At 39.9% G+C, this 14888-nt stretch overlaps 1 protein-coding gene across 8 annotated transcripts in view; it reads right to left on the reverse strand.

Moving 5' to 3' along the window:
* Nucleotides 1-221: 221 nt before the first annotated feature.
* ESRRG (estrogen related receptor gamma) overlaps nt 222-14888 on the reverse strand; it is a 1085823-nt gene continuing 1071156 nt past the window's right edge. For all 8 annotated transcript variants that reach the window (XM_085612926.1, XM_085612927.1, XM_085612931.1 and 5 more), the window contains 2 exons: nt 10937-11206; nt 222-4094 (listed from right to left, as the gene is read on the reverse strand). In XM_085612926.1, coding sequence (XP_085469052.1) covers nt 3850-4094; nt 10937-11206 — 515 coding nt within the window. In that variant the 3' untranslated portion in view covers nt 222-3849. The remainder of the gene's footprint in view (nt 4095-10936; nt 11207-14888) is intronic.

The following is a 14888-nucleotide window of genomic DNA, read 5'->3' on the forward strand; positions in this document are numbered from 1 at the left end:
GCTACTAGACCTTTTGCATATTTACGAGTATGCAAAGTGTCTGGCAGCAAGCTGGAATGTAATCTGACAGAGCTTTACATAGCATGTCGCCCCTTGCCCCTGTTTTTGCACAAAATAGGGTGATGTGAGCTGCTCCTTAAAAAACATTAAACTGAGGAAGGTGTATCGATCTTTGACACTACTATACGGAACAAAAAAACACAAGACAAAAAAAGCAATCAAAAAGTGGAAGCTTTTTTAATATTGCTCTACCATCATCCTGAAAGGCATAATAATTTGAGTTACATATCGGAACCGATTGGAGTTACAGGATCAAGTCTCCTTTTTGCATTTAACAATATATACAATATAAAATAAATACATTTACACAAATGGACATTTGTTGGAGCACACAGTATGATACACATCACAAAAATATACAGTTGATTGCTTTACAGATGTCAAGTACATCTACATCGATAGACATGTTTTTGTTCCTGTTCCTTTTACTACTGGCTATGATGAAACTCCTGGCTTATTAGAAGCATTTTAAATTCTTTTTTCCATGTATTTGTTGTCCTTCAGTAATCCTTGCACCTAAGACTGCCATTTAATGCTTTTGCAGGCAGGTAAACAAAGAGACACTTAAATAATTAAAATACAATCACCAACACCCATTTTTCATTCCTTAAGAAAAATAGCAGATTTTCATTTTTATCTCTTTTTCTGTTATCATTTCAATGCAAAATAGCAGAATAAATACAACATTTTGATCTGATTGAAACACAAGTGCAACTGCTGTGAGTCACACAATCATATTGCTTTAAATTAGGTTTAAAAAAAACTATTTAAAAAAAATCAAAAACATTGGAACAAAATATTATGGCTAAAATAAACACTTTCCAGTTTCACCAAAGCTATCAATAAATACATTATTATGGTTGAAACTTGAAGGAGTTTTCATCAAGATTCAAGCAGAGCTTCAGTTTTAAGTCTGTGTAGTTTAATAAGCAGTCTGCTAGCTGTAGCATTCTTTAGATGACTGGCCCTTTACAACTAGAAGTAATTCTTTACAATAAAAAGATGACCTCCACACTTCTTTATTCACACACACACATCTCTTTCTCTTATTTCAGCCACATGTTATCAGCCAAACTTTGACGACAACTGTGTATAACTTGTGCCTCAAATATACTCATCCATCCACACGCTCACATACATATAAACAAAACGCACACAGACAAATATATATGTATATATATATGTATGTATGTATCTATATATATATATACACATATATATAATATTTTGTGTGCACATAATGCATATACATACATATATATGTATATATGTTTATATCTATATACACATATATGTACATATATAATTTTGTGTGCACATAATGCATATACATACTCATATACATATTTTCTCTTGGACAGTAGCAATTGCACCTTGCACACACCATCTGGAAAATAAATAGATTTTTGTACACAATTACATAAATAAATAATCTAATACCACCAGCACCTTTTCCCAGGAGTTGTATAGTTTATCTATCACTTTTAGAGGGATATGCCAGTCTCTGAACTTCCATCACAGCTATACAATTTCAAGTTATTGACTGTCTGAATGAATTGCTAATGATGATTTATCTACAATCACACTACAGACACTTCTCTACTGCAAAAACCACAATCTACGATATAGTCCCATATAGCTAATGATAGATACAAAGTATTTAGAGCACACTGCTTATGTGCTACCAACCCGCTCTATTTTGTTCAAAGCACACAAAGCAGCAGTAGTTTTGGAAACTTTTCAGCACCAAAAACTTTGCAACAGCACAGTGCGAGTTGATAGAAGTCAGAGATGGATGAGATGAAGCGAAATATATACAGCATTTAAAAATTAGACTTATATATAGTTTTGAAATATTTCAAGGGATCCTCCCTTCTAACCTATACATTGGTAATTCTATAATACAGTTAGACAAATTGTCCCTTGTTTTGAAAATAGCATGACTTTTCATTTGAAACACGTGTTAGTTGGTGTTAAGTACTTGTTTAGAGTTACCTAGTTTTTATTTTAAGTTTTTAGGTAGGAAGATATGCCATTATCAGTATGGAAGTGAACATATTACTGTGATCTCCTGAGGAATTGTACATCCAATATTGTCTCTAATGCTACCCTGCCTCTAAAAGCACACAGTATGATAATCAAAACACCACAAGAAGAACAAGACAACAGTCCTCAAATGCAACAGAAAATTTCAGAAAAATCACAGCAAACATGAAACATTGAAAACTGGATCTACATTTTGTTTGTTAGGCTTATAATTGTAATTACATTGTGTACATAGAATATGGAGGATCACATAGTACAAGTAGAAGTTTCTAACACTTGTATATTGGTATAGCATTAGACGGAGGCTATAGTTTCTTAGTTTATTTTAATAAACATACTGTACTTGAGGGGTATAAGCGAGTGTGTTTTGTTGAGGACTTTCTAATCAGTGTTTACGCTAGTTTACAAGTTGTAACAGTTCTAAATGTGACCAGTCCTCCCATGCCGCGACAAATCAGCTGAAATGTACAAGGATTGCTTCAAATAGTTGTACAAAAAAATCACATTAAAAAAATATTCAAAATCAGTCCATGATTGAAGTTTAAGAATTTGATCAGAACATATGCCTGCTTAAACTGATTACCTTTTTCAAAGGATGGCTTTTGCCTTATTGCCTCTTAACAAGTACCGTGTCACAGTTCCAAGTCTGAAAGTAGTCATCTTTTAAAATAGTGTACAGGAGCTCAATTACCAACTAAACCCACTAGGTTTTAATGTGGCAACTGTCAGAGCATATTACACAGTTACAAATGCTTTAAATTTACATCTTATAGGGCGCATTTGTGAATTTTACAACATACATACTGCAGGATCTAATAATCTAAGAACAATTCAGTTTACTGGAGCTTATTTTTTTCAGAAACTGGATGTACAGGACCAGACAACATAAATTGCATCCGTGATAAAATGCACCTTCCTTCCAACTATTGCTTGAGTAAGATAAATTGCCAAATTGGTGCATGGCATTAAAGTGGTAAAGCTGGTACAGAAAAAAATCTCCATTGCGTGAAGAACCAAATACCTAAAAAATAACAATTCCTTCTTCGTCCCTTATTTTGTCTTTCATCATCGGTGTCATTGCTTGAGCCAGCATGGAAATGTACTATCCTTCTTTCATATTGCATGAATGAATAAAGCTTAAAATAGTCCCTGAAAAAAGTTGCTCAGTAGCTAACCTAAGAAACATCTGGAAGACTTGAAAAAAGAATTAAGGAATCAAATGGCTATAAAGGATCTAGAAGGAGAATGCAATGATAAGAAGCAGCCAACTCAACACCTTTAGATCTGTTTCTGTAATTGCAGACTGCTCCGGCGAAACCCAGTACTGTGTTCGGTTCATTGTGTCATAATTGACGATGGTGCAATCTTTGTTTCATTTGTCATTAGGGGTATCACTGTTTTATGACAAGTTAACTGGTATCCATATTATGGATTTCACTCCTTTGGCAGGGCTGGCTTCCGTCTCTCTTTCATTAGAGAGGTCTTCCCAAAGTTCAGCAGCAACAAAATAGAGACATGGGATAAGAAAGTTATGCGTATCTGCATCTGACAGACACAATAGAGTTTTTAGGCTGCTTCACAGTCTTGCTGCTGAACTCTCAGTGCAGTATCTTTGTTCTCGTTCAACATGGTGAGTTTTTGTCACTATGTCTGTAGTTGTTTTCCCTTTGTTTTATATATATATACATATATTTATATATTATGTATTCGCTTTGCATAATGGAAAGGCCCACAATGCTCTAGTCAAACTTTGGCCTCCAACATTTCCAAAAACAGTTTGTGCATTGGGACTTTCCCTTCCAGTTTGATGTTGTAGAAGTGCTGCACGGCCTTCGTTGACGTTTGCCTTAGTAGGGGAAGCGTCATCAACATCTTGCCCGCCCGGCGGGGGTCCTCAATATGCTGCCCAGCCTCATAGTCCTGCAGAGCCTCATGTAAGACATCTTGAAGTTTCTGAACTGCTTCAACATCTTCTATATGCATTGAGTCTACAGAAAAGAAAAGACGTGGCATTAATACTCAGTACATAAAAAGCATAATTCATTTACATTAAGCACAGTAATTACTTTGCTGACATGTTAGCAGTGATTTTTGTTAATTACTATTTTGGTTATTCTAGTGCAAAAGCATAGATTATAAGACTTAGGTTTTTGACATTATTAACTTTGACTTTTGTATTTTGCAAAGAAAACAAGCATTTTTGTTTTTATATGGTAAGATTTCTGAGGTAATAGTGAATCCCACACAGTTTGTTTTCCCACATAACTATCATCTACAGTCTGATGAGATTGTGCAGGTCATATCCCCAGTGCACAGCCTTCTGGGAAATGCTGTTTCAATCTGCTAATACCCCGCTGAAAGTAGGAATAGTTGGGACAGTAGTATATAAAACAGGTAACTAGGTAATGATAATAAAGGTAGAGAATAAAACAACGAACAACAAAATACTAAATACAAAAGTAAACAATTCATTGAATGGAATTGAATTCATAATTTGTAAAAAAAAAAAAACATTGAGGAAAAATAACAGGGAGTAATATTGTTGAAGTTTTGTATTTTATAGGAATTGTCTATGATAATGCTTCGGAGACAATGATACACTGGCTGTATTAAGTAACTGCCTGCAGCTGAAATCTTGGAGCTTTTGCATATGTGGGCACATATTTGTAGTTTTGCACAGAGGTCATAGATGTAATTAATGATCTATATCTATCTATCTATCTATCTATCTATCTATCTATCTATCTATCTATCTATCTATCTATAAATTTATTTTAAAATGCTGCCCGGATTTACACATAATATGATAAAAAGCACAGAAAAGGGGATGCATTCGCCTGACAAACCTGATCTCATTCTGCCCACCAGTTCTTCCTGTACCTCATCTCAACAACTCTGCTTAGGAGTTTACAGAGAGAAACCATGTTATTGGAGCCTCCTTCAAATCTCCATACTAGATTAATGTGCATGAATCTTTAGGTCATGATACAAATTGCACATTTTTTTGTGAATTGTTGTATAGATTCGATAAACTATACCACAGATATGAGCAACACAAAAAATAAGTTTCCAATAGAAAACCATAAGCCCATGGGGGCTAACTAAGCATAACTATCTACAGCTTTAGGGAGTCCACAATTGCACCTCTGCAAGATTGGGTAACTATGCTTAGTTTGCACCTCTGAGATGATGCTTTATAGATATGTGCATATAAAATGACATATACACGGCACACACACATAGAATTCATTTCATAAATATCTTGCTATTTATTGGCTCATTTGGAAGTGTTTGCCAGAGTTCAACCTCAGGTGACTCATTCACTCATGAACCTTACCCTTGCTTGGAGGGGTTTCGGGTTGGGGGGGGCAGCAAGTGTTGAAGAGCGCTCGTGGGAATGCCGTGGACATCCACAAAGGGTGAAAATGTAATAACTCGTCTAAGGGAAGACTGAGAGGAAGGTGTGGTTAACACGCGGTGCCCTATTTTTGAGTGTAAGTGTCATGTGCTCATAAGTGACACATTGAATCTAGCATCTGCCTTATGCTTTTGTTCTCACCCAGACACTCGGCACTTTCTCAATCACAGAAAAGGCTGTGTCCAGATGGAGTGATTTAGAGATGTTTGCTATTCCTTTTCAAAAACAGCCACAACTGAGCTATAAGTAATGCTGAGATCAGACTGTTCGCAGAAAGGGAAAAATAGCTGTGGCACAATACAATTTCAAATGTCATATAAAAGAACTACAATTCATGACGTGTTGTGTTCACCTCCGTGTGGCTGCTGTCAGCAGTGCGCCTGCGCAGATCTCTTTCGGACCCAAGGAGCGGTATAACAAGTGGTAGAAAGGAAACAAACATATCTTTGGGAGAAAACCCGCTCAGTGGAAGGCTGTGGCTTGAAAAATCCACTAATCCCTAGAAAGAAAAGATTTCTAAGCCTATGTTATCTTACAAAAAGGTGCACTAGCTATAGAACTACATTAAATCAGAGCTTTTTGTAATTTATGATATAGCTTGCATCCATTTATCAGCTAAAAGGCCTCCAAACACAGAACGAATTCATGAAGTTCTGGTAGTTGTTAAAGATGGTTGGTCCTTAGACTATTGAACAGCACGCCATAGAGCCATGATGCTTAAGTGCATGTGGTGGGCTTTAGAAATCCACGTCATCACTAATGGTCTTGATGTTGGCAGTGAAATAGGTCAATTCTGCTCAATGCTTAATTTGTAAACCATAAATAAGTGCCGGGCCCTCGTCAAGAGGCCACTGCAGCCTACTCCATCTACTGACCCTGCTGTCAATCACAATGCCAACTCAACTAATAACCCTCACACTCTAACAAGTGTGACAATTCATACAATTCTAGGCCCTCAAAGGTATAAGAATGGCTTGGGTGGCATTTACTAGTCATTGTATATTCAATTAATAAACAGTTGTTGTTGCTCTCATCCATAATTACCAAAAGAACAACTGATGGACAGAATGCAGAACAATGTCATACATTCACCCCCATACCGAGATCTGGGCCTAAATCCGTCGGTTCTTTGCACACCAGGCCATTCCAGTTTGAACCCAGCCATATGCAAATCAGTCTTGACCCTGCGTTCAATGGGACAGTCCTCCCGAACTGCCAGGTCAGGTCCTCCCTGGATTGGAAATGAGCATCCTAGGACCGGTTTCGGGGTTTCACCCCCACATCAGCCAGGATTGATTGTCTCCAGTGGCATGGAGAGCACGGGACCCACGTCTGGGCATACCCGCCCCACTCATTCATAATTAGGCAGACAGTGCCACCATTTGGCATACTGTCTTAAGAGCCAAGGCTGACATTTAATTGCTGGTGCCGAACACTAGAAACGACCGCCTGAAATTAAGCTCTGGCTCTGCTTGCCAATGCCATTTTGCATAGTTATTATGTCATGAAGAGAAAGCTGCGGTATTTTCTTCTCTGCCCTACACTAATCCCCTGGTGGACACAAGTGCTTCATTAGGTTAATGTGTGAGAGAGCTTGGAACTAAAATAAGTGACGGTTCGGGATTCAATTTACTAACATTTGTTAGCAGACTAACGAAGGACGTTTATAAGGACAATTGAGATACTAATTTTGTTGAGAACTGAATGACTTCAATTCAATGCATTGCCATGAAAGCATATTTCGTTACTTCTGTCAAGCCATGGTTAAAGCCATTGTGGAAGTCCATGTAAAGCACTGCTGTGTACCCTGCTTCCCTCCAGAGATTGTGTAACTCCTCACATTTGCGTTGCAACACACACTCTTGAGTGGCCTTGTCCACGTCCAGGGTGCCACTTCTAGTTCCAGCTGGTAGGAAGGGATCATTAGGAAAAGTAACAGTTTTGTGTCTTCCTGATGGCCTCCTTCGAGAATCCACGCAACACTTGCGTGAAGGACGACATTTTGGATGAGAAGAGCGTCTTCTCGAGTGATCTGCACTTCAGCCTGTGCCAGGACTCCGGCCTTCACCGCAACCTTATTTTTCAGGGCTGAGTGAAAAATCAGTTCCTTGCTCTTCAGTTTTCCTGATTCGGAAAGGCACAGATTCTTCATAAATAGTTAAAAGAAGCTCATTATTTTGATGACAATGTAGCTCCTACAGAAATGGATAATACATGTTTCACTGAAACTGAACCATGCTAAGACAGAATGCCTTGCATTCTACAGAATGGTATGCCCTCTTATAGGTCCCACCTTGCCTAATGCTACATTCAACCATAGGGTGCTGGCCACTTCCATTCCTTTAGCAATATAACTCAGCTCCACTTTGGAATCTCATTGCACAATTTGCCAAATTGACAAAAACAGCCTTTATGAATTACATCTCTTACAGAAATTAAAAGCAGGAATACTGGCAAAGAGCATTAGATCAGAATCCGAAGCCTTATTCCCACATTTCTGATTGAGATGTCCTTCTAGCTGGAGTGATTAAGTCCACCATATCCCTGCCAGAGGTGGTACACATTTAGCAGAAGGATCATGTCCGGAGCCATGGAATGTGATCACATTACACGTCTCCTATTTTCCCTACATGAGCTTAGAAGCAGGATTCTTCTTCGTCAATGCCCAGCTAAACTGCAAAAGCCTAATTCTTTTCCAAGCTATGTATCTTCCTAACAAAGTACCAATGAAGGAAGCTGCACCACCAACAAAAACAAATCCACCCTGCCTCTGGGCATTGCCTGAGCTGAAAAGCAAATCTCTGAATCAGTCATAGTCATTCTAGAGCTGTTCTCCCTTGACCTGGAACACCCTCCCAGCCAACATCGGCACCTTCCCTTCCATTTTGTCAGATTCTTGCTGAATCCGATACTAAACAGGGGTGAACTATAAGGTGTGAGCGAGGAAAAATGAAATTTGAAATTTTGTACTTGTATAGCGCACAATTACAGTAATTCAGGGTAAAGCACTCTTGGCAAATTTGTTTTCTTGACCCCTCCTGATTTCCTGAAAAGCCCTAGGTGATGGAACATCTAGGGAGCAGATCAATTTTTGCCCGAACTGTGGGCTAATATGCTGAGCTAAAGCGTCCTAAGGCCCATTGGACAAATATCCACCGGCTCGTTGGACCTCTCGATCGCTTTCCGAAGTTTGTGAATCAGGCAGGTGCAATATTCCTGGTAAAGTGGTATACGTTTGAGTCCCAAGTATTATTGTTCAATTATATATTAATATAGAATGAAGACAAACCAGACAAGTAATTCATAGTGTTTTTGTCTTACATCTACGAATCTACCAGCAATTCCTTTCAGGAGCACATCTTCCTACCCGCACCCATTCATTTCTCTGCATCTTACAGAAAAAAACAGCAGAGTCTGCAGATGCCTTTTAAAATCTGCTAATTTAAACAAGAATGTTTAAAATGGTCAAATATTGTGCCTTAAAATCCATTTCTGGATTAGCATTTGTGATCAATTTGGAAAATGGCTAGTTTCTTTTTTCCATCTCAGACACTGAATGTCTCCTATGGTGTGGGTGGCTGGCCAAAAATCTACCAGTAGAATTTGTGACTATGCCCTGTTGCCATGTAACTAGGTTTCTTCTTTAAAATTCACATACATACATACTTGCCAAACATTTAATTTGTACAAATGTGTTGCAAATGTACTTCTTGCGACACCTATATAAACCAGGCAGTACTCAACAGCAGAAATACATTTTGAGTGTGTCATCAAATAACAAGCAAGAACAATTGAACGAGGCAAAATACAGTTAAATATTATAAACATGTTGGTTACTACTTGGATTAGCTAGAGAGTACAGGATAATTGAAGAATGTAGCCCCAAGTGTTAGCTCCTACCTATGCTAGCAGGCTTCATCAGTGACTGAGCTGCACACGAGGGCATGGGCAAAAGGCGCTAGTCGCTGTGCTGATGTATAAACTGATAGCTTCCACCTCCCTGTCCAAAATCCTGTTCTTAATTAAGGATTCCAAGTGCTCGATCGCGTTACACAGACAAATAAAAAAGTACAACTTTATTGTTAAAAACAATTTCCCTTCCATCAATCTGAAGATCCAGGCATCAATACTGTAGATGAACTGTTAATTACAAAATCAATTAAAAAATTATTCCTCAAAACAATCACGTGCTTGGGCTCTCTTGGGGGCAATTTGGGCAGAAGGCGCTCCCCCTCACCGGTGCCGCGCCAAATCACGAGGCGTCATCCACAAGTAAGCAGAAGCAATCTGCTTTTTCATTTTTCAGCGTGGCTGAGCCCAGCCTGAGATTGATCGCCACATATGGCCCCAGAAAACAAACTGTCAATACCTTGAGCGCTGCAGAATTTGAACAAATAGCCGCCCGCCCATTCAAGCCACTCATTGCATCCCATTTAACAGATTTTATTGACAGGTTCCTTCTTGTAATTAAAGGGAAAACTACTGGCCAGCAACCAAGATAAAGTTCAAAGATAGGGTCAGAACAAAAGCAGATGGAGGGGCACGGTGTGACTGTCAATGGTGCGGCACATCGTCCCGCGTTATCGACACACAGGTATCTAATGATCCGCCCGTCATTTAAGAGGGATATGTCCTGGAGTGTATGCAAATGCCAAAAAGTTACTCAGCGACACAACAAGGCGTGAGGAGAGTACAAAAGGAAAAAACATACAACAAAAGACATAAATGACTTGTTCTTTCTGCTTATCAGGCTGTGATCACTATCTTTGCTATTTCAATTGCTCACTTTGAGAAAATTGCTTCTGCTATACTTAACCCCTCTGGCACGGGCAAAAGTGACATTACACACCGGGGGCTTCTGTTTTGCTATGGATTTTCTGTTTTTCGCACATTAAAACCAGTCTTGTGCTTATTGGTCGCCCAGTCTAAGGAAAGTATATTATATGAGGTCTACACCTCTTCAATATACTGATGCTCTTGACCTGTCTTGTAGATGTTGGAACCATGAGATAGCGCAAACGCACAAAGATCATACCTAATATAGCAAAAAATATTTCCCAATAAATTGTTTTTTGCATAACTGACACATACGGAGTTGCAGACCCTTTTTAGCATGAGGTGGTACCTTTATAATTGACAGTCGCATCACTTGCTTGACAGATGCTCATCAAACAGAAGGGAGTTGGCGCATTACCTGCTGCTTAAACATTCTTTAACTTCCAAATAGAACTTGTATCACACACATTCATCAATATCAATCACAGATTCTGGGCAGCTTTCTAGCTGCAGTCACAATCACAAAAGGAGTGATTCAGAATCACAAGCTTCCAAAACCTGCTTAGAGTGGGCCTACGCATGTACAAATTGTGTCACGGAACATGGCCGTAGTAAGTGTCAAGCGAAGGTGCCCACCTGAGTTTGCGAGTGCAATGGCTTTCAGGGTGACAAACTCCTCCTTCTCCAGCTTCATGCTCTTGTACTTCTTCACCAGCTGCAGGATGGCATTGTTCAGCTCATGCAAGCCGGCCAGTTTGGACTGATCCTCGTCCATGATGTAATCTTCGGCATAGACGAGTTCGTCTTCAAACGAAAGTGACCGATATACCACACCCAGGATCAGGATCTCCATCCAGGCACTCTGAAGGAGGCTCATCTGATCAGCCAGAGACAACGTGGAGAATCCTGCGGAGGATGACAGAAGTGTCACGGTTATTCAATACATCCTGAAAATTGTTCTACATTTGTCTTTGGAATGATCTGGTGATTCATACCACACAATATATTAATTGCATTGCAGTTTTCCATTGTCTTAAAGATCCTGTTCAGGTGATGATATTATTGCCTGCTTCATTGAAATGCTTGAAGGCTGCCTGCTGACAAGACTGCTGGTGTGACCAATAGCACAGATTAACCCCGGGCATAGTACTCCGCTTCACCCACAGAGTGTACGTAGCGCTGCCTGCTGACAAGACTGCTGGTGTGACCAATAGCACAGATTAACCCCGTGCGTAGTACTCCGCTTCACCCACAGAGTGTACGTAGCGCTGCCTGCTGACAAGACTGCTGGTGCAACCAATAGCACAGATAGCCACACCTTATTTCAAAGATCATTTTTAATTAAATAATATATTTGGATGGATTTTAATAATACATCTAATGTTGTGCTGTGTCTATTTGGATAATGTCATACTATGATTTATAGGTTTCAGAAGTGCCTTGTGTGGGTGTGTGTTTCGGTTCTGGGATACTTGTTGACCGGGGTAAAACAGGGCTTGTGACATATTTCTTGGTAGTGTTTCATATTGCTTCGACTACAGTCATGTTGGATGGAGGCTGGCAAGGTTCTAATAGACTTGCATATTATTTGGTGATATATTGCATTGAGTAGTACGGACATCTCGTGAAAATTTAACCAACGTCTTATAAACCAGAATTAGCATGCCTGGAACAAATTGAAAATGTTTGGTTCCCTGCAAACTTCATTTACACATTCACTCCTTTGGAGGATCGTAGATGCCCTCATCTGCAGCAATAGGGCTTGAATAAATGGATTATTTATTTAATATAAGCACTTTTTTGGCACTGTTATATGTAATCATTTCTCTCTAAGCATTGATCATTAACAAAAGCTCCCTCACATGTATACCTACAGAAGCATCCATTTTTATGGGCTCCCTCCGCACATGTTTTGGTTTGAAGTCCACGTCAGATCTCAAAGGGTAAGGACATCAAAGCTTTCTCTGCTTTTTTGGTCAATGAGAAATTTAACGGATGGCAAACGTTTGACGTTTATCATGTGTAGGGTGTCTCAGTCAGATAGAGTCACAAGTGATTACCCTTGGAGGATTTGTGTAGATTTCAATACTGTCCTCAGACAGTATTGGATGAGAAAATCTTGTGAAATGGGGTATTTGGTTCTGATCCCAGAGGTTTGTAGCAAGGTTGATTTTTTTACTTTCTGAAGTTGTCTGAGCAGCGTCTTTTAGAGTACTAGGAAGAGCCCAATATGGCAATCTAAGGCTCACGGAAATAAATGGACTACTTCTCCTGACCTTGTACAGTTAAAATCACACCTTGGTTACCACTCCTAACACTAGAATATCAGCACTCCTCTACATGTTTGATGAAGTGTTTCTTTTATATTTTTTACAGTTTTAGAAGAACATTAGAGTGTTTTACATCAAAATCAAAAGTTTTTACATGAATCAGATGTTCACTTTTTTAGGCATTGAGAAGTTAAGTGATTTGCCTAGAATCATAGGAGATTCAAACCTGGTTCCCTATTTACAAATCTGGCAGCTCTAGCCGCTAGGCCACATTTCATCCAATGCGCAAACATTCTTTCCTACAGCTCAGGTGGCGTCTATGGCAACATGTGTTTATCCACCCTTGAAGCCCAAGAACATTTTGGATGCTGTGCATGGCCTCTGAGTTTAAATTCATATCGATCATCCAGTCATATTACTCTAGTTGGCTCTAAATTCAAATTCATTAAGGAGTATTGTGGGCCCTCTTTTAGTGATATTTGGAGTTTGGCAGAGCAGGGGCAGCACAGTAGTTTGGTGAAGCTCCCACCTCTCCCAACATTCAATTCTGCATCTCTATTTAGTCAGGAGAAGGGTTGCGTTTACCTTTGACCTGATAATCCATCTACTACAGGGCATGACTACGGTCACGAAGAGCAGGGCGAAAATAGTAGGGAAAATACCCAAAAAGACTTTCTCTATTTCAGAGTCATTGTCTTTTCTTTGGGGTGGGGGGGTGGATTTCAAGAAACAGATTTCTGCTTTTGGGAATTTCTACAAAGCTTCAGAGCCTTGAGTGGATCTGCCAGATAAAAGGCTCTGCTGAAGTCATGGAGATCTCTCTCTGCCTGGTGGAGTTTTCTAAACTCAGCTGGTGGATTTTGCACTAGGGGAGGGGAAGTCATGTCTCCGGTAAGCTGGTCGAGTGGCCATCCTCTGCCAGGGTCTTAATGATCCCACATATCATTCTTTCTCGGTGAAGATGTAAAAATAATCTCAAAGGGGGTCACAAAAAGAAAGTGAGAGTGAATGAATGAATGAATAAGTTTATTTGCAAAAGTTAACTAAAACCATTGCAATACAAATTAAAAAGTAAAGATATTTTCTTGAAGAGAAAAAAAGTTGATAAAATACGGTTCTTAAGGGCCAGCAATTGTCTCAGGTCTTGTTTTCAAAGTTGGGTTTGACCGTAGCACTGTGGCCCCTTCCAATTGGAGATTAACGCCACCCAGAATGTGCGGGGCTCCAGGGCTGCTTTTAATGCCGTACCTCTCGTTTTGAGATGTTTCTTGTGTAAGGTGCTATTACATTGCTAATTCATGACCTGGTAAGCCAGATTTGTGTATGATCACGTACAACTTTTGAGAGCCATCTGGGGACACAGCCCCCTGGACTCGTAGTTCCGATTGTCCAGTGGCTGCGACCAGTAAGGTCTGAGGGAGTTTTAGACTCGATTGCTGCATCCTAGGCTTAGTCCATTCTCTTTCGAGGACCTTTGTTTAAAGTAATCCGGGATCAGCGTTTGGAAAGACAGAGTGTGATACTGAAGTTAGGCAAACTGACGATTGGTGACAGCTGGCAGCTCCACTTCGTCCCATATCGGAAATGTGGTACGGCAACTTTTCCCTCTTGAACATTTTGAGAGTGGGGCACCTAAGACCGTAGGGGCTATCCTGCCACAAGACGGTGATGATGATCTTATCGTGGGCATCACGACTGACAGGCAAAACAGGAGAGTAGCCTGATGGAGAAGGGCTAGTACACGAGCTTATACAGTGAAGGATTAGCACTGGCATAAGGAGGAATTTGTCTGGCACTGGTTTGGTGGCAGGCTGGAGAAAATATACGTGTTTCACCTTGGGCACTTCCAACTCTCTACCTCCTATCAATAGCAGCTTCTGTGGCACATCACTTGGAAATAAATGTACAAACTGCGGGAGAGGGGCAAATTAATGATTAAGGGGTAACCAAGCCATTGCACAATAGAGTACTAGAGATATTTGTTTGTCTTGGAGAATTTATATATGCATGTAAGCTTAAGGGGGGATATTTACTGCACAACGTGCATGTAGTTATTATGGGGATAGGATAATACTTTCGCTTTGGTGAAGACTAACCCTTCCTTCTTGAGCTTCAAGAAACAGCTAAAGGATCTCCTCCTCAGCCAGCATCTGAACTAGTGGACGTCAACCGACCAACGAGACAGGACCTTTACCGCCCCTCCCCCACCCCCCAGCTTCTCCCTGTACCTTCTCTCCCTTGGGCCCAATAATTGGTTTCATCTGATACATCTCAACTGTACTGATTTTACTTGTTATCTTCATATGAGCATGTACTGA

Source organism: Triturus cristatus, chromosome 6 (assembly GCF_964204655.1).
Source record: "Triturus cristatus chromosome 6, aTriCri1.1, whole genome shotgun sequence".
Classification (NCBI taxonomy): domain Eukaryota; kingdom Metazoa; phylum Chordata; class Amphibia; order Caudata; family Salamandridae; genus Triturus; species Triturus cristatus.